Source organism: Tenebrio molitor, chromosome 1 (assembly GCF_963966145.1).
Source record: "Tenebrio molitor chromosome 1, icTenMoli1.1, whole genome shotgun sequence".
Lineage (NCBI taxonomy): Eukaryota > Metazoa > Arthropoda > Insecta > Coleoptera > Tenebrionidae > Tenebrio > Tenebrio molitor.
Window position 1 is genome coordinate 440,768 of NC_091046.1, and position 18,175 is coordinate 458,942.

General features: G+C 35.7%; 2 protein-coding genes across 4 annotated transcripts in view; one reads left to right on the forward strand and one right to left on the reverse strand.

Annotated features, from left to right (window-relative positions):
* Positions 1-14,429, forward strand: part of Eip78C (Ecdysone-induced protein 78C) — a 37,398-nt gene extending 22,969 nt beyond the window's left edge. For 2 of the 3 annotated variants that reach the window (XM_069056321.1, XM_069056316.1), the window contains 5 exons: positions 1,926-2,050; positions 8,063-8,204; positions 11,721-12,235; positions 12,293-12,472; positions 12,589-14,429. In XM_069056321.1, the coding sequence (XP_068912422.1) occupies positions 1,926-2,050; positions 8,063-8,204; positions 11,721-12,235; positions 12,293-12,472; positions 12,589-12,780 (1,154 nt within the window). In that variant the 3' untranslated portion in view covers positions 12,781-14,429. The remainder of the gene's footprint in view (positions 1-1,925; positions 2,051-8,062; positions 8,205-11,720; positions 12,236-12,292; positions 12,473-12,588) is intronic. The other variant, XM_069056327.1, reaches the window with a different exon arrangement.
* An 802-nt stretch (positions 14,430-15,231) lies between these two features.
* On the reverse strand, positions 15,232-18,085 carry Ilk (integrin linked kinase). The gene is made up of 4 exons (XM_069056332.1): positions 17,731-18,085; positions 17,365-17,530; positions 16,436-16,604; positions 15,232-16,373 (listed from the first exon to the last, which is right to left on the reverse strand). The coding sequence occupies exons 1-4, from the start codon at positions 17,817-17,819 to the stop codon at positions 15,451-15,453; spliced, it is 1,347 nt and encodes a 448-aa protein (XP_068912433.1). The 5' UTR covers positions 17,820-18,085; the 3' UTR covers positions 15,232-15,450.
* Between the last annotated feature and the right edge of the window lie 90 nt (positions 18,086-18,175).

Consider the following 18,175-nt stretch of genomic DNA (forward strand, 5'->3'; position numbering starts at 1 on the left):
TACATATTAGGAGTAACAGTAGCCAGTGCTTCGTGAATTCATTTCTTCTAAAGTATTGATAGGTTCGCGGTAAATATGGTTCTTCAAATATATTTCTTCTACCGTCGTCATCAAAGGACTGAAGAACAGCAACTTCAGCTTCTGGCGTCCTAGCTTCTCGCGGAGGACCACCAATTTCTTGTCTTGTAGGCACCAAAGACCCAGTGTCTCGAGCACGACTGACCAACCGAAGAAATAGGTTATAATAAACGTTGTAGAAAACGTATTGCATATTCTCTTGCATCTTCACGTGAATTGCGCCCGCACTCTCCATAAAGTATGAGCATTTCGGCGTACTCTGCGGCTGTATACATGATTTCAATACGAAGTTTGACAATTTCGAATCAAATTTTAACTTGACGTCAAAATCTTCACAGTTGCCCAAACATTTACTGGAAATTCCATACCATTCTTACTACAATTATGTTGCTATGCAATTCAAACTGTTGGTTAAATTTACCTGAAATTCAAATTAAGAGCGTCCTTCTGATTGGATTTTTAAACGCTATTGCTTTCAGTTATCACCGAGAAAAACGCACTATAAGTTTGATCCGCGAGTTCTGGGACACTCTGTATAAATGACTCGGGTATGATGGAAAGAATAAGACTAACCAACGTGTTGATTTGATAGAGTTGCGTAGAGTTTCACTTGGGTGGAAAAAACAAAAACGTGCAACGAAAATTTTAATAAACGAGCTTTTTCACATGTCTAGACTCAGATTTGTTGGTTAGAACACAACTTCAGTTGGTGTTTTAAAATGCCTAAACATGGCTTTTTCTAGACTTAAAGAATTGCTCGAGGAGTCAACTTCATTTCTATTTTCTGCTTCGGTGATTCAGATTTTACCAACTCTATAGTCCGTTTTTCATGTTACAAGACATCGGATTTTTGTACTTAATTTTCTTCCAGTCTTTAATGTCACTTCTTAAATATGTACTTATTACACTATCGACGGGAATTGGTTCCGGGAGTTCCAAGATAATGAACACGAATAAAAAAAGTGAACATGGAGCATTAGTAAAAATGAAAACATACAGGTACGACGCCGTTAACCCAGTTGGCTCAACTTTTCATTTCGACTTGTCCCCAAGAGGACGAAGTTTCAAGCTTTAAAAATCTTTTAAACAGTAGGTACGACAACCTACCGTTTGGCGCTGAAATTATACTAGGAATGGGATTTTTTAAATAAAGACATTCGTTTTCACCGTAATAAATTTTTTGACGACAAGAAGCTTGTTCCGAACTTGCAATTTATTCATTTAAACCAGGCAGAGCACCTTCGCACAAGTAAATCAGATGTAAACAATCTTAAATTATAGCATGTGTGTACATTATTGTGAAGATTTAAAGCAAACGATTCTTTGTTCAATAATTCTCGTGTTTACATCGCTCGACGAAAAGAAGAAAATGTTGGTGCAACAAATTAATAATAATTATTGTTGTCGACTGAAACAAATCGATTTTATGTTTTCAGATTGGTACAGCCGTTTGCACGTGAACATTGACGATCGACGTGTTTATTATGATGTTTATATCCCATTACGTCGTATTACGGCCGTGATTTATGAACATTGAATATTAACTTATTAATGAAAAAGGCAAAACCGCTCCGGCAAGACTCCCAAAGCGTGCAATTTTTCTCGTTCCTAAATATTTATTTATGTCGCCTATTTCAGGAATCTCTGATATTTCTCATACGGACGGCAGTGTTGTGTTATTTATGGTGTTGGTTTTTCTGTTGCCTAGTTGTAATTCTTTGCTACGTCTGCGTTACGGTTAGTTTTGTGTACGCACGACGGTTGCAAACGTGTGTAACGGGTCTCGTACGACTAATTGTGACAGGTTGACCGCACCTTTTTCTCATATGCGAATTGTTTGTTTGCAGAACAACATTATGTGGCGGCCGACTCCAACAGTTCATCAACGACCAAATCGTTTGTTCCCTGCAAAGTGTGCGGCGACAAAGCTTCCGGATACCACTACGGAGTTACGTCGTGCGAGGGCTGTAAGGTACACTTTTGCCTCTTCCTTAAAGTAACAGCAACACAACATAAACGCAACATATATTATGTTGATCTTAAAAAGTAACTTGGCACACTGAAAATTAAAACACCAAGTCTTGAGACAAACTGTGATAACAATAACAAGCAAACTAGCAAAACTGTAAAATGAAACAAAGATCTTGACGCACTTTATTTGAAAATTAATGACTTTTCGGATACAGAGATTAGGTACCTCCGCGCATTTTCTCGTTATACGCGAGGTCATAGGTATTATACATCGGTGCAATTTCTTCTACAGACACAAGCAAACACAAGTTAACACCGATAATTACCTTACGTGCATATTACTTGTGCTAATTACTCAAAAAAGCTCATTACGAATGCTGATCTTCAACAGTTACGCTACGTTATTTTGATTAAATCATTACTACTCCGCTTTTGTAATTTGGTTGATAAATACGTGGTAACACTGTTTAGGTGGGGCGGCAATTAATTACATGTTAAATTATACATAAAAAGCATTTCAAAAATACACACTAAAATAGACAATCGGCAATGAAGAATAGTTAGTCATGTCTCGTTAAATTTGCAGATTTTTTAAGAGAGGATTGTTCGAGAAAATTTTGATGGTGCAATATTTTGTAGAATAACTTATAAAGGAGAGGTAAAAATTTGTCTTATTGTCGTAGCTGAAATCTTTCTCTTCGTTGTTCTTCCTGAAATTTAACACCGAATTCGTAACCCACAAAGGTCTGAAAAACAATGAAGTGTAATGGTGTAAAAGCCACTGTGGTCTGTGGTCAAAAATATCACATCCCTGTTAGAAAAATCTCTTGATTCTATTTATCGCTAACTATAATATAAAAAATATATTTTTTGTTCGACCCTGCCAGAATTTAAGAATTTTCTCCTGTGTGAACGGATTTTAATAAATGTAACAACTTGTCAAAATGAAACGTCAAGCTAATGTTAAAGATTTTAAGCGATTTGGAGTCTTTAAGGGGCTCGTCGAACAAAAAAACGTTGTATTCAACTCGTTCGTGTGTAAATTGGGCTCTTTATGGTATGAGTCATGTCCTAAAACTGACCCACTCATGCCATAAAGAGCCCTATTTACACACGAACTCGTTAAATAAACTATTATTGCTTTAAAAAAATGACAAAAGGTTCACTTTACTTTTCACCTTGCTTATTTTTTCCCAATTAGACTGACATCTATTTGTTGAAGATCTATTTAATTTGAATTTGGAATTGAATTAATTATTCTCATATTCTTAACCTGCATATTTAGCTTCTTTGCAGATTTCGCTTTCAGTCTGTACAAAATGTATGTTTTTATTATACCGAGTGTTATGGAAGTACAGGTAATAAATTTAACCACCAATAGGATTCGTTAAGATAAAAAAAATAAAAACATTTATAATTTTTTCAGCAAATTCTTCCAGAGTTAAAATTAAATATAATTTGAATCCTAAAATTCATACCCGCTCATGTTACATATCCATTGATAACAAAGTACGAAAAAAGAATTACTGTAGTTTCAATTTGGTTGTAGGTCGTAAAATTTTATGGTACTTTATGTTAAAGATCTTGCGGGGCTTATAAATCCTAGTTTACCACTAGCAGGTAATATTTTAAGCAGGGTTGTATTGTACATTTGGTATACAGGGCAAGTCACGTAAGGTTTATTTCTGAATTTATTTTGTACGCAACCAAAAATACTAATTACGCTGACCACTTAATACCGTTTATAATGTGTTTTAATTTAGTAACCAACGTAGGTATGTAATTTGGCTAAAAATGTCAAAATGACAGTACTCGATTAAAATACTGGAATGAAAAGCTGTAAAAACAGCATTAGAACAGCGATTGTTCTTACCACACAAAAACAATTTCATTCACTCTTTTGATGATTATCCCATGAACGAAGTGTCAAATTAGGGGTTAGAAAAATTAAAAAAAAAATCCATCAAAAAAAGATCAATATGTAAAAACAATACTTTAAAGAGTTTTATTGGTGATTAATTCCCACGTACATCAAACGTGCATGTTCAGCCAATCAGAGCGCTTGCTTTCTTCCAATCAAAAATGTTTATCGCGGTAAAAACGTCCTGGTACTCAGTCATCTGTCAAAAGTGATTAAAATTTCAGATGTCAGATTCTCAAATTGTTTTTAATAATTAGGTTTTTAATAACTGTAGGCATTATAAATAAATAATTAACGTTAAAGTTTGTATTCTGGAATTAATCTTGCCAAAAATAACACGACCTAATTTTTTTATATCTGATAAATTTCCCAATTTTCACTTAAACATTTTTGTTTTAGACAATTTTATACGTTGATATTTGGGCATTTTTATTCAAAGGTTAAATCCTCGAGCTAATAAAGCTAAAGCTCTCGGGCCTAACCAGAATAAAAATGCTCAAATTCAACTCGTAAAATTGTCAAAGCAAAAAATTTTCGTGAAATTGAAAATTTTATCCTAGTAAAAAATTAGGTCTTGTTATTTTACCTTCGATTAAATTTATTACGTGGACTTCCATAACACCCTGTATAACGAAATTTACGTCCTTCTGGTATTGTGGGAACTAGCTAAGTCGAGTGAGAACATTTAATTATGATGATGATTCTAATAAATGTATGAACAACTGGGAGGCATTCGTTTTGATAATAATTGTGGGACCATAAAATGTTCTTGAGACAAACTTTGAAGGTTAAGTCTGATCTCTCGTATAAAACCTGTCGTTTCTATCCATATTGTGATGAAAAACTGAAATATTTTTCATCGTCCATAACAATTATTGATCGTTTTTCCTTCAAAATGTGTTTTTTCAATTTTCTACGTTTTTCAAAAATGTCTGCAGGTTGCTTACCCCTGTTTCACTTGCAAGGATAAAGATAAACAAGTAGCGATATATTTTTAAGACTTTTTATGAAAAATTAAATTACGAAAATAAGACAAATTACATTTTAGACACTCACCTATTAGGTACGTGTTTAATATACTACATGACAAAGAAAGGTAAACACCCAGTACTTATAGTTTTATTTCAGTAAGTTTTTGCGCGCCAATTTTTTTTTTTTGGGTCAGATAAAAAATGATTAAATTTGCAGCCCTATTTATGAAGTATTCTACCTTTTGTGCTGCTGGTTCGGTTATTGCAAGTAGAAGGAAATTTTGTTTACATTGAAAATTTTGACTTTTGAATTTTTGAAAATTTGTTGGAAAAGTGTTTTTGTAAGGCGAGAAATGCCGCGAGTGCGTACACTTTGTCGGATTCCTCAGCTTAGTGACTTTGAAAGAGGGCGGATTTTAGAAATTGCCAGAAGAATTGGCCTATCTGTAGACATCATTTTAAGATGTTGTCAGGCATGGACTCCAGAAGGCCGTGAACACAGGGCTAGGGGCACCGGACGTCGTAGGATGACAACAAGAGAATCAAGATCAATAAAAGGGTGTTTACCTTTCTTTGTAGTATACTTTCCAATTACTTATTATCCCAGACGCCTCAGACGTTACAACAAAATTCATAGTGATTGAGCTATTACATAGAGGATGTAATCGAAATACAAGGAATCATTTTAACCACGAGCTACTGGCTTCATGTAGAACTCGGAAAAAATATTTAAAAAATTCTATGTCAAAAAATAAATTGACATTTAATTTTTGAGGTACAATTTTTTATAGTTACTTTTAGTCTTCTACGTTGTCCCACAACCTCGTAGGTAAAATTTCGGCACATTTTTAAAATACACCCTTGTAGGTATAATATACAGGGTGTCCCGAAAATGGCGCACATCCGATGCTAAAAAAATTCTATTGGACTTATTTGCTGATTTGGCGGTCTTTGAAAGTGGCACTTAACAGGTCAATTATTTCGAAATAAATGTATTAAATTGTCATGAAAACTACCTCTAATCGTATATGTATATTATCACAAAGTACAAGATCACTCACTATCAATATCCGATTCTGCATAATAGAGAATTTAGAAGTTTAGGAAATCGTAAAAATTATCTTAAATTCACTAAGGCAACACTGCAAGGTAATGATGTACGAGTATATCTTTGGTTACATTGTATGTACTATTATTTTTGCAATAATTGATTTTTTTGTCTGAAAAATTTTTTCCATGTTTTTTTCATGTACATTAATTTAAACATCCTCGATCAGGTAGTAAGTAGTGAGAGCGCCATTTTCGGGACACCTCTATATAATATACATATTTATTAAAATTATTCCGTGTATTTCGATTACAGCCTGTATATAGAAATGTGTCTTGAGAATTTCTTTTTGGTTTTTTGGTAATGATAAATGGTTACGTATATGAAAATTTCACTGGACCACACTCATCTATCGGATGATCAAAAAGTCTTTGGATCGCGGTAGCCATTAAATGTAAAAACTATCTATAGAATTATTTACTTCTACTGTCCGTAGTTTTTATGTGCACTTCAAAGTAGTGCTAATCTCTCACGGAACTCGTTTAAATATAAACGAGGCGAATAAATCCAATCACCATTTTCACCACGATTTCCATTACTGTAGTATGATTTAATAATAAAAATTGTATGTTCTCTTTGAAACATTTTGAATTATAACCTGCTAACTTGAAAGTTGTCAAATAAATGTCAAAAATCATTGAAATAAATAATTTCCTAGATAGCTTTGTAATTCCCCGGCTACTCTGATCCAAAGACTTTTTGATGATACTATACTTATATTTTGTTCAATATCAGTTGATTTCCGCTTCTTTTGTGTTTAATTTTTACAGTGAAAAGCAGAAACTTGCCCTATAATTTGCTACAATTTTTTTACACGCATTTCTTCTATCTATTTTGCATTTTACTGCAGTTAGCGACGTTTTTGTTACCTTTAGTCTTCACTTAGTTTAGAATTTAAAAAATGTCGAAAAAGGAAAAGAATCTTTCAAAAGGATTACGTAATCTTATTATATTCAAACCTGTGAAGTCTCGGAAAAGATGTTTCAAGCAATTTGACATCACTGAAAGTTACGAAGTAAATATTTTTGAGAGCCTGAAATAATATGAGAACCTAACAGGTGAGTCTTGAAATGTAAAAAAAACACATAACTGAATGACGAGCTTTACTTTTTATTGTGTATTACAAAATAACTTTTTTATTTGGAATCAACATCGAGATGTACGAGTAAATATATAAATACTATCTCATATCGTGTTTATTACCAAGACCGTGTACTTTCTGTACCGCGTAATCCCAAATATTTTCAATTTTCAAATTTTTATCGTTGGCTCGACAGCTCAGTCGGCCGAACAAGTATAGTATTTTTACCCCGAATAGAAATATTGACTAAAATCATAAATCACACCAACAAAGAAACAGATCTTAAAGCATCCCATCCGATAATTTATGGTGGGGTGTTAAATAACCTCAGCCAAATATTTGGTGACACCCAACGGGCAAAAATGACCGGTTTCTTACCTGTAAGTGTAAGTACCTGTAAGTGGATTGTAAACTGTTTCTTTGTTGGTGTGATTTATGATTTTAGTCAATATTTCTATTAGGGGTAAAAATACTATAAGAAAAATCCAATTATCCATCACCACCATTGCACGTATCGACCCATTTCAGACGTCCGAATTAACACCGAACCACGTCGCTTCGCTCTGTCAATTACTCCCAATTAAGCAGCGGCGATTGGCGTTCCTGTACAAATTCATCCCAATTACCACCCCGTTGTGCGCAAAAATCCCCCAAACAATGCCAACAACTAGAACAAAGAGAAATCCATCGATGCCCCTACTACTACGCACGATCATTTCTCCAAACTAACGGTCCCTCGATTCTCTTCCGCTTCGTTTTAGCGAAACTTGTTTTTGCGCTCGTTCCTAGATCGGCCATTCATCAGTTAAAAGAGCTCACTTGCTTCGCGGAAGACATGCGAAGTAGAAACGACAAACGACACACGCACACACACACACCTCCAGTTTTGCGGAAAAATACCAACACAGATTGTAACTGACGCATTCTTCTAGGGTTTCTTCAGGAGGAGTATACAGAAGCAGATAGAATACAGATGTTTGCGTGACGGCAAATGCCTCGTTATACGTCTCAATAGGAATCGATGTCAGTACTGCAGGTTCAAAAAATGCCTCTCCGTCGGAATGTCCAGGGACTGTAAGTATAATGGAACGGATTTATTTGCGGTGCGCTGACAGCAGATGTTCTTTATGGCAACACGCAACCGATATAATGGAAGCGAGCGCGAAATTTCAGCTTCTCGAGATTTACATGATCGACTCGGCCGAGACGGTTAAGATCGGTTTTTCGAGTACAAGACTTGCAGAAAACATTTGCTGTGTTCATGAAGCCATTTTGAAACCTTCGAAATTCGCTATTGCCCTCCTAATTTGCCTAAAAGTTGTGTGCGAGGAACACAACCGCTGCATTGTCGTTGCAGTGGATAAAATTTTGTACCACATACCTAATAACAGTCAGAACGTTCCACTTAGAAAGGATCATGTATCATAATAAAACTGACATGACAGCAGCGACAGTTCATCCTACTCTGTTCAAGCAGTAGCAGCACAATGAATAATTCAACTAAATTATTCTTTGTTCTTGCGAATGAGAAAACGTTTGACAGTCGACACTGCTGGATTTTTTTTTGTCATACGTAATCGAACTATTATAATTTGTATTCCGTCGGTCTAACATGAATTACAACACGTTCAGAAACACGTCATTACAACAATCACCGCATTTACATTTTGCACGCAGTAATTGGGTTCCTTGTGGTAATTCTTCTCGGAACGTTTTTATAAAATGTAGAAATTCATTCGAACTCAAGATAAATTCGACAACACCAACGGTGAGAAAATAATACATACATTTATTTTCTAAAATGTAAGCGGAAAAAATTACGTCCATTGAACGTAATTTCCTTAGTTGGTGAATTAAGACAATTATTTTTGGCCAAAAGCCTGATGTTTAATCCAATTCTTGTTGATAAATGTTTTACGTTCTTGGACTGTATAAATTTCAATGCCTCAAAGATAAAATGTTTTTCGAACGATTTGTTAAAAGTTTCAATTTCAAATTCAGGTTTAAATTTTTTCTAGAACTAGGAGAGTTTCTTCGATAAAATGACACAGTATAGTTTAGGAATAGACAATAGGAAACTTTTCAACTTTGCAAGCACCAACAAGAGTCTATTTATTAATATGAAATTTATTTTTGGTAAAAAAAAATAAATAGGTAAACCCACCCGTCTTTGAACGTTACTATAGTAAAATCAAAATTTTGAATGAAATATTTGTTTCAACTGTAAAGTCCATTCAAAAAACATCTGGACTGGCAAAATCAAGATTGCAGTTGTTAGGTTGGTTAAATCATTAGTTATTTTCATATTGCCCAGTTGTCATCTATGATTTTTTAATTTTTCAAACTATTCATTTGTTTAAATTAAAGTATAATTTGTTTCAAAATCAAAAATCCACCAACACTGCATTCTACATCGAAAATACAACCGACAACGTCGCCAACTTTTGTTTTTAGTGTGTTTGCAAGTGTCGGAAAAAGTGGGGTTATGAAAGAAAACTGTTGACAGCCGTTTTGGTCGTAATTCATCGTGTTTTATTTATTCTCATTTTATTTTTCACTCGAAACGTGTGATATGGTAGCTACCACCTTTTTGTACATAATAATTATTTTGTGTTACGTAAATAAACTCAACAGTTCGATGTCAAATTTTGGCGGAACGTTGGGCCAACCCAAAAAAATGAAACTTATTCTAGGGATTTCTTTGTTTCTGCCAACATAATTCAACAGGTGGTGGATTTTTGATTTTGAAACAGATTATACTTACCTGTTTTCAGTTTGTCGTGTGTTTTTTATAAACTTTATTAAATTGCTCCAATTTATTTAGTTGCTGCATTTCACTTCAAGTCTTCGAAGCAATGAATGATTCAAAACATTTTTAGTTCAATAATTAAAAATGAAAACAACCTAAATATACATACAGTTAGAGACATGGAATTTCGGGTATCACTGTCAATATACTGTCAAAAAATGTAAAATAAGCTTTACTTTATTAACCTCAATGATTGAGATGCGTCTGACGTGAACAGAAAATAAATTTCAAAATTTGACTTTTGAATGTCACGTTGACAATAAAGAGTGATTTACATCGCAATTTTTTGAACTGATAGAAAAATTCCGTGTCTGTAACTGTACAACGTGATCAACAATGACTGAGTCTGTTGGCAATGAAACAATTGAAAAGTACTTGTGTTTTTTGTCTCATAATTGGCACTGATCGGATTTTTTAAGGATGAACTGGAGTAACAATCTCAGCAAAAAGTTGCGGAATTCTTATAATGCTATGAAACGTTTATTACAAGGAATCAATATTTGAAAAAAAGTTTTTAATTTTAGGAAACGAATTGTAATCAGTTGCAAGTGAATTTTGTGTTTATTTTCTTGATATTTAGATAATTACTTACATGTGATTTTACAATCTTTTGACTAAGACTGTACGTAAAAGTAAACAGAAGCACACTGAATTCAATTTTCATTGCATTTCTGTTAAAGTTCTTAACGTAACTGTAGTAAAACGTGCGATATTGCATACCGACGTCAATTATATGCATTTTGTTCACTTTCTATTGAAATTAAAATAGGTACATAACCTCAAAAGCCGTGTTTTTCAACATATAGGTAATTAGCGATTACATGGAAAATCCTCGACAACTTTTTTTGTAAATTCATTAGAAAATTCTACGATATCGATACTTTATGTGTGAAAAATTTAAGAAAAATTGGCCATTTTAAAATATGTGTGTAAAATATCCCGAAATTTTAAAAGGTAATAACTTTAAAATTCCTCGATCAATTTTTTTTAAATTTGGCACAGTACTTTAGCATGGATAGGAGGACTGTTGTACCAATTTTGAGCAATTTTCGCCATTTTTCAATGTTACTCCAGTTCATCCTTGAAAAATGAACCTTTGATGGTAAATTTAAAATCTGACAAATTTCATTGTTACCAACAGACTCAGTCATTCTTGTTCACACCGTATTTTGTAACTTGATTTTGATGTTGGTACACTCTAGCGAAATTTTTATTACAGTCAGTACAGTCAAAACAAGCATTTTATTTAAATTTTAATTTTGACAGTCCAGGAGTTTTTTGAATTTACTTATATTCGATTATAAAATTTTCTCTTCGTGCTGAAATCCAGAGACTAAAAAAGAGTAGAATAGAATACATGTATTATATGTATGTACATGTATTTGTGTTAAAAAAAGTATCAGCACAAATTTGTAATTTCTTCCAATTTTTATCACTTTTTTTGCTTCAGTTTGCTGCGGCCCTCTTCTCTCGCGCTAATAAAACCACGCCAGTTCGTTTTGAAAATGTTTAATTGATTTATGATTTAACAATATCAGATTTAAACAAACCGATCATTTGGCAGTTCCGTTCTCAAAATGGGTCCTTGATTGAATTATAAAAAATTTAAATTATTATTTACAACATTAAACAGAAAGTGGCACATGACGGACAGCTACAAGTCCGATCAATATCGTTCTCCTAAATTTGGCGGAGGCGCCGGGATAATCCGGTGCAAATTCCCGTTAACTCATCCAAGTAACATTTTTCGTTCGTTTTCGAGTGAATTTTCGACTTTGCAGCCGTTCGATACGGCCGAGTACCGAAACGGTCGCGGGAACGGAGCACGGAGGAGTCCTCGCGGGTCACCACCACAGACGCCGACCAGTCCGACTCGGAGACCAAACAACTGGCGGTTTACGACGTCATTCTCACCGTATCTCAGGCCCACCACGCGAACTGCGGCTACACCGAGGAACACACGCGCAACCTGGTGCGGAAGCCGGTGGTGTTGCCACCGGCGAGTCCCGCCGACAGCGAAGTGGCCTCTTCCACGGCCGAGTCGATGGAACAGGAACGATGCTGGTTGTGGCAGCAGTTCGCCGCCAACATCACACCGAGCGTCCAGAGGGTGGTGGAATTCGCGAAGAGGGTGCCGGGCTTTTGCGACTTGGGACAAGACGATCAATTAATACTCATTAAGATAGGATTTTTTGAAATTTGGCTAAGTCACGTGGCCAGATTGACGACGAATAGTCTGATGATGTTCGACGACGGGACGACGATGACGAGACAACAACTGGACATCATGTACGACGTAAGTGGAGGAGGTGGCGAAGACGGGTCGGAGTGTTGACAGTTTTTGTGTTTTCAGGCCGACTTCATTTCTTCGGTTCTGCATTTCGCCAGCACGTTCAACGCATTGTCCTTGAACGACACAGAAGTGGGGCTTTTCTCAGCAGTCGTGTTGCTGACCGCGGATCGAAACGGAATCACGGACGTCAAATCGATAGAGCATCATCAGGATAAGCTGATCGAAGCTTTGAAAGTTCAGGTGTGTTTATAACCCGAACCGACACAATTTATCTGGCGGTAAAACAGCGCACGAGATGAATACCGTGTATTTATATTTTGATCGTGCTCGATGGAATCTTCTTGTTCTTGTTTCAGGTCGGTCGAAACCACGCCAACGAACCGCAGCTGTTTTCGAGTCTGCTAATAAAACTGCCAGAACTGAGGAACTTGGGTGCTAAACATTCGGCACACCTAGATTGGTTTCGGATGAATTGGACAAAGTTGACGCTGCCGCCTCTCTTCGCCGAGATATTCGACATTCCTAAATCCGAAGACGATTTACAGTGATCTACGATAAGGAAAATGGACGAGAGACGAGTGTTTTAATACTAGTGTTCAGATTTTTTGGCTTATTGCAGTTTATTTCCTGATAAAATTGTGATCGCCATGAATCTTGCTGTAGTAATCAGTGTACAGGATCGGGACAGAAGTTATGACGTGATATCGCTCAACAAACAGAATAGGTATTTCGGTCGTTCGGTTTTGGACGTCGTACGTTCTGTCCTCCCCTATACATGCCTCTTCTTGCTCAAAACGCGCCAAGGCTGAATTTGCGTGGAAAACGAGATCAATCCGTGATCGACAGGGTCTTCAGCTTTTTATTAGTTGTTTTCGTTTCGAAAATACGTAGTCCACACAGTTTGACGTATCGTTACATATACATATCATTGTCAAGGTTATTTCTGTGTTTAGTATATCCTTTGTAAATATTGTTGCAAACTCTTTGGTTAATTTTGGTGTGGAGGTGGTTTTCGGCGCGTGCCGAAAATCCCGGGTTTAAAATAAAGTTAATGTTAGTCATGTATCTTTAATAAACTAATGTCGATAATAGTAGCCATCTACTATGCTTATAAAGTGAAGTAACAATCATATCGCGGTATATCACTAACCCTAGTTGTACCTATTAGGGTGTTGTTATTTATATCTATTAGAGTACAAAACGATTCTCATAGTGTGAACGTAAGTTTTGTTTTATAGAGGGAATCCGCCCTGCTCTGGAAATTTTAGATGTTGAATGAAATTCTTTGCATATCGATGGATAGAATGTACCTACCTACATATCCTTATTTCATAAACTTGTGACTGAAGTTTCGTACTTAAAAATACACTCACTTCGCGGTTAGTGACAGATGTAACATTATTATTATTTTTATGTATATAAAGTGAGGCTATAATTTTATGACTAATTATTAGATATTATACTTCTTAAAAAAATGACATGACAAAAGACAATTAAATGTACCTAATTTTAATACTTAATCTGTACATAGTACATTTTATATTGTTAGAGAGTATTCTATTATTTATCGGTGTTTTTATCAATTTTCCACTGCCTTATCCATTTTTATCATGCCATTTCAATTTATTTATTTGCAAATTATATTTAAGAATTTTTCAATGTGCATAATTCATACACACCACACGCGCGCGCATTTTATCGATGTGTTTTTAATATTTATAATTAATATGTGCTCATATTTGAAAAACTTTACCTATGAATGTTGAAATCGTTGTTATTACTCTTGTTTATTCTATTAAAGTTTATATGTAACAAGGCATCACTGGTATAAATATGTTCCCTTCAGTTCGACCGACACATTTCTTTCTTCTCACCATTTTTCAATTGCGACAACTTGTTCCGTTTACTACGTTTGTTTTTTTACACATAAAAATCCACTTGCATTTTTCTTTTACGTTAATTCAACTGAATAACTGTTGCCGAAAGTGATAACGAAAACAAGGAGTTGTCCTGGAGGCGACACGTTCATACTGCTGATGCTGTTTATGCACTAAATCTTTATTTTAATCTAAATGGTAGAAGTTTCATGTTATTATTATGCTATTTTGATATGTCAATATTTAGCATTTTGTTATGAAAAGATTGTTTAATTTGATTATAAAATGTATATTATTACAAATTAAATTCTTTGATTATTTTTTGATTTTTTTTATACGTGAGTCGTGTATCATGAAGTCCCTTTGATGTCGAATTAATTGCAGAATAGCGCAGAATTTCTGCACGCTCACAAGATAAATATCAGCATTCAGCAGATGTGTAAATTGCATGATGGTATTTTAATAGATTTCCGGCCGTTGAACCGTAATCAAAACACTGAATTGTGAATTGAATTATTATTGTTGTTGTTGAACAGAACTCAATGCCACATACAATGTTCTATTTATCTTTTGACAAACACAGTCAAAAAAACTCACCGTTAGCAGTTACCTTTTTTTTTTTATTAAAATATAATATCCTACAAATATTGTTACAGATGTTGAAAAATGGATTAATTAGACATAAGTTCCTTTTTTGTTTTGTTAAGACCGTGGTAGTTTTCACTTATGCGAAACGAGGGCAAATGTCCATTAGTCACACTTGTCGACAGATCTAAGACAGCCCTCTGCGTTTCCCATGGGTGTTAGAAACAGTTGACATATGTTTTATGGTTAGTGTGTAAATTTGCTGGGACTGATATGACCGTTGTGGTCTTTTGCGGGTGCATGTGGTTTGTGTATTTGGTGTGGGCGTTGGGTGAGTGAGGTGATAGATGGATGCCAGATGTAAGAAAGGGGATGTATAAATGCGATTTTAGTTAGTTTTTAGACACTCTTGTTTTGACCTAAGATCTGGTAACTTGTACTGATTTGCAAGAGTCCTTAATATAGTGAATTATTAAGAGGTCTGAGTTTGTTTTTTGAATCCTGACAAATTGAGTGTTGATTATAACAATTAATTTTATATTAACATTCTTTATTAATAAATACATTCATTAAAAAATTGTAGTGGTCACTTAATCTAATTAAAAAAAAAATTTAAAAACATGGTCATTAGAAGATCTGTTAATAGTACACAAATGTCAACGTATTAATGCAAGGCAATATCAAAGGCACACAATAATAAATAACCGTTTTTTAGTTGGTTTTAATATACATGAAAACCCTACAGCCCAATTACTTTCAACGTTTCATTTTATCCAGAATCGGGACAATCATATCGAACTTTGGCCTTTTCCCGGGATCTTCGTTCACGCAGATCTTGATCAACTTCGATAAATGTGACGAAATCCCTGGTTTGATGGTGATTCTCAAACCTTCTAGAGCGATTTTCATTCCCGCCTCCATCGGATTCAAGTCGGCAAATGGTACTTCTCTGGTGGCCAACTCCCACAAGAGAATCGCAAAACTCCACATATCTGAAGCTTCCCAATTTCTGTCCGTCACCTTTTTCGTCAACGCTTCCGGTGACATCCAGGCCGGATGATAGATTCTTCCCTTCTCTTGGAAAGAGAATTTGGCGTCGGCCATATTTATTCGAGCTGTCAGATCATCGTCGATGATAACGTGACGACTGTTCAAACGATATTCGGGAATGATGCGCTCGAGACTGTGCAAGAATGCCATTCCTCTCGCAACGTCGACGGCAAAACGTAAAGCTTGGGCGTTATCGACGACAACACCGCTGCTCTCGTGGAGCACACTGTAGAGAGATCCCAATGGCATGTACTGACTCAACACGACCAAATATGGTGTGCTGTTGCAGCACCCGATCACCGGGAGGATATTGGGATGAGAGAAGATTCGCAGTTTGGGAAACTCCTCGTTGAAATCTCGAGATATCCTGGAGGTTACTTCGCGAATGTTTAATATTTTCGCGACTACGTCGTTTTTCTGCCATGTACCCCTGTAGGTCATCCCACTGGGAGTCGACGCGAGTTGTTCATGTTGGAACAACTCCTTGATGTTGATACCCTTGTGTCGAGACAGAGTTGCATCGCGTGATCGCGTCTTCAGACCTAACCAACTCTGATCTTTGAAGCTGATCTTTTTCAGATCCTGACCAGCTTCTAGAGCGATGTCGTGCAGACTTTTGGCCAAGTTACCTACAATTGCAAATTTGTAAATTCACACTGTCAACTACTAAAATTCGTACAAAATTAATTACCCCTTGATTTGTCTAATGGAGTATCACCATACTTGTTGGCTATGGCGACCTTGGCGTCGTGATGAACTAAATCCTCAGCTATCTCTTTGTAGCCCCAGAAGCATGCATAATGCAGAGGAGTGTTGCCATGTTCGTTGGTGAAGTTGAGATCGGCTCTTTGGCGCAACAACTTCAAAAATTCGTAATTTTAAGTGAAAATAAAAAAAAAACATGCTCCAATTCTTAAAAACGACGCAATTTTCTTGTCAGTTTTAAATATTCAATAATTTGGTCCCGGTCGTGTCCTAAGTCGCTCCAAAAGTGGGCTTTTACGTTTGGCGTGCTGTCGAGGCTCAAAGCGGCATAAAGTTCGATAGTACCATCAATAACTGGGTACTTTTCGAGCAACGACATGTTCAAAGCAACCTTGAACACTTCCTGACCTTTATATTCGACGAAAGTAGTTAAATAGTGACAACCTTCGACATACTTATATATCCCTATAAGTTTCAAATTTTTGTTCGGCGGAAAATTATTTACATCGTACACAAGAACTTCCTTTATATCATGAAAGACGTACGGTTTCTTAACATCCGAGTCTTCACGAACATCATTCGAACGTCCCGTCGAAGGTGATCCATCGTTTGTTGCCAATTCCATTGTTTTATTTTACAAGAACTTTGCACAAACGTTCGATTTATTTTAAAAAATATTAACAATAGACATAACCTCACTTCTTTACACAAGACAAGAACTTTTAGTACTTTTACCAAATTTAGGGATTTTTGTTACTAAGTTGGTAAAGCAAACATTGGCGGAAAAGCGGTAAAATAATGCTGACAAAATAATTAATTAAATATGATCAACATATTCGCGTATACTTTATCAATTCTGAATGTGGAGCAAAAAAGTATCCAAATTTGTTAACGGCATTTTTAACGACCACTCACCATCAACACAATATCTCTGTGACCGTGTGCGGCTGCTAAATGCAAGGGGGTGTCGTCGCCTCTATTCGTCGCGTTAACGCGGGCCCCCCGAAGTAAAAGCATCTCCACAATTTTCCCATGGCCCCTCTTTGCAGCCCAATGTAAAGGACTGAATCCGTGATCATCTCTGCAGTCGCAAATTAAAATTGATTAGAACTTGTACGTTCATAAAAAAAATACTCGCATTCACCCACTCTCACATTAACCAACACAACGATCACAATTCCCTCTCCAGAAAACATTAATTGTTACACAATACAGAATCGCTTTTACAGGCACCAAATTAGGAAATGTCAAACAACTAACCTCAAAGTTAAGAAAACTTACCCTTGATTCATATCATGCTCGGTGTCGTCGAGCCATACTCTCACTTGTAGGGCATTACCGTCCCTACACCACTGGAAAATATCCTCCATTTCTCCGTTTATTTAATTTCTGTAAAAATGGGCGTTCACCGTGACACCATTTATAGAAACTGTTAAACCTTTCCGACTTTGTTGTTTACTTATTAATATTGGCGGAATACGATTACTGCTAAGGAAATGGTCACCGCAACTGCTGATAAGATAACGATTTCGGGAAAAATTATCACTGTTATTATGTGACAGATTCAATTATAACACCACCATTTTTTACTAAACACAAACACATGCACACTGCACAGTACACACACGATGGAACAACGTTTGATTGGCTCAGAAATATACATTGTAAACTCAGCGCCACCTGATTTACACCATCAGAATCAAGGCCTGCCAGGGTGACGTAACTC

Coding starts and splice junctions, on each gene's coding strand:
- Ilk (XM_069056332.1), bottom strand. CDS start 17,819: ATGGAGGATATTTTCCAGTGGTGTAGGGACGGTAATGCCCTACAAGTG. Junction 16,605..17,364: donor ACAGAGATATTGTGTTGATG/GTGAGTGGTCGT, acceptor GAATTTTTGAAG/TTGTTGCGCCAAAGAGCCGA. Junction 16,374..16,435: donor TCCATTAGACAAATCAAGGG/GTAATTAATTTT, acceptor TTGCAATTGTAG/GTAACTTGGCCAAAAGTCTG.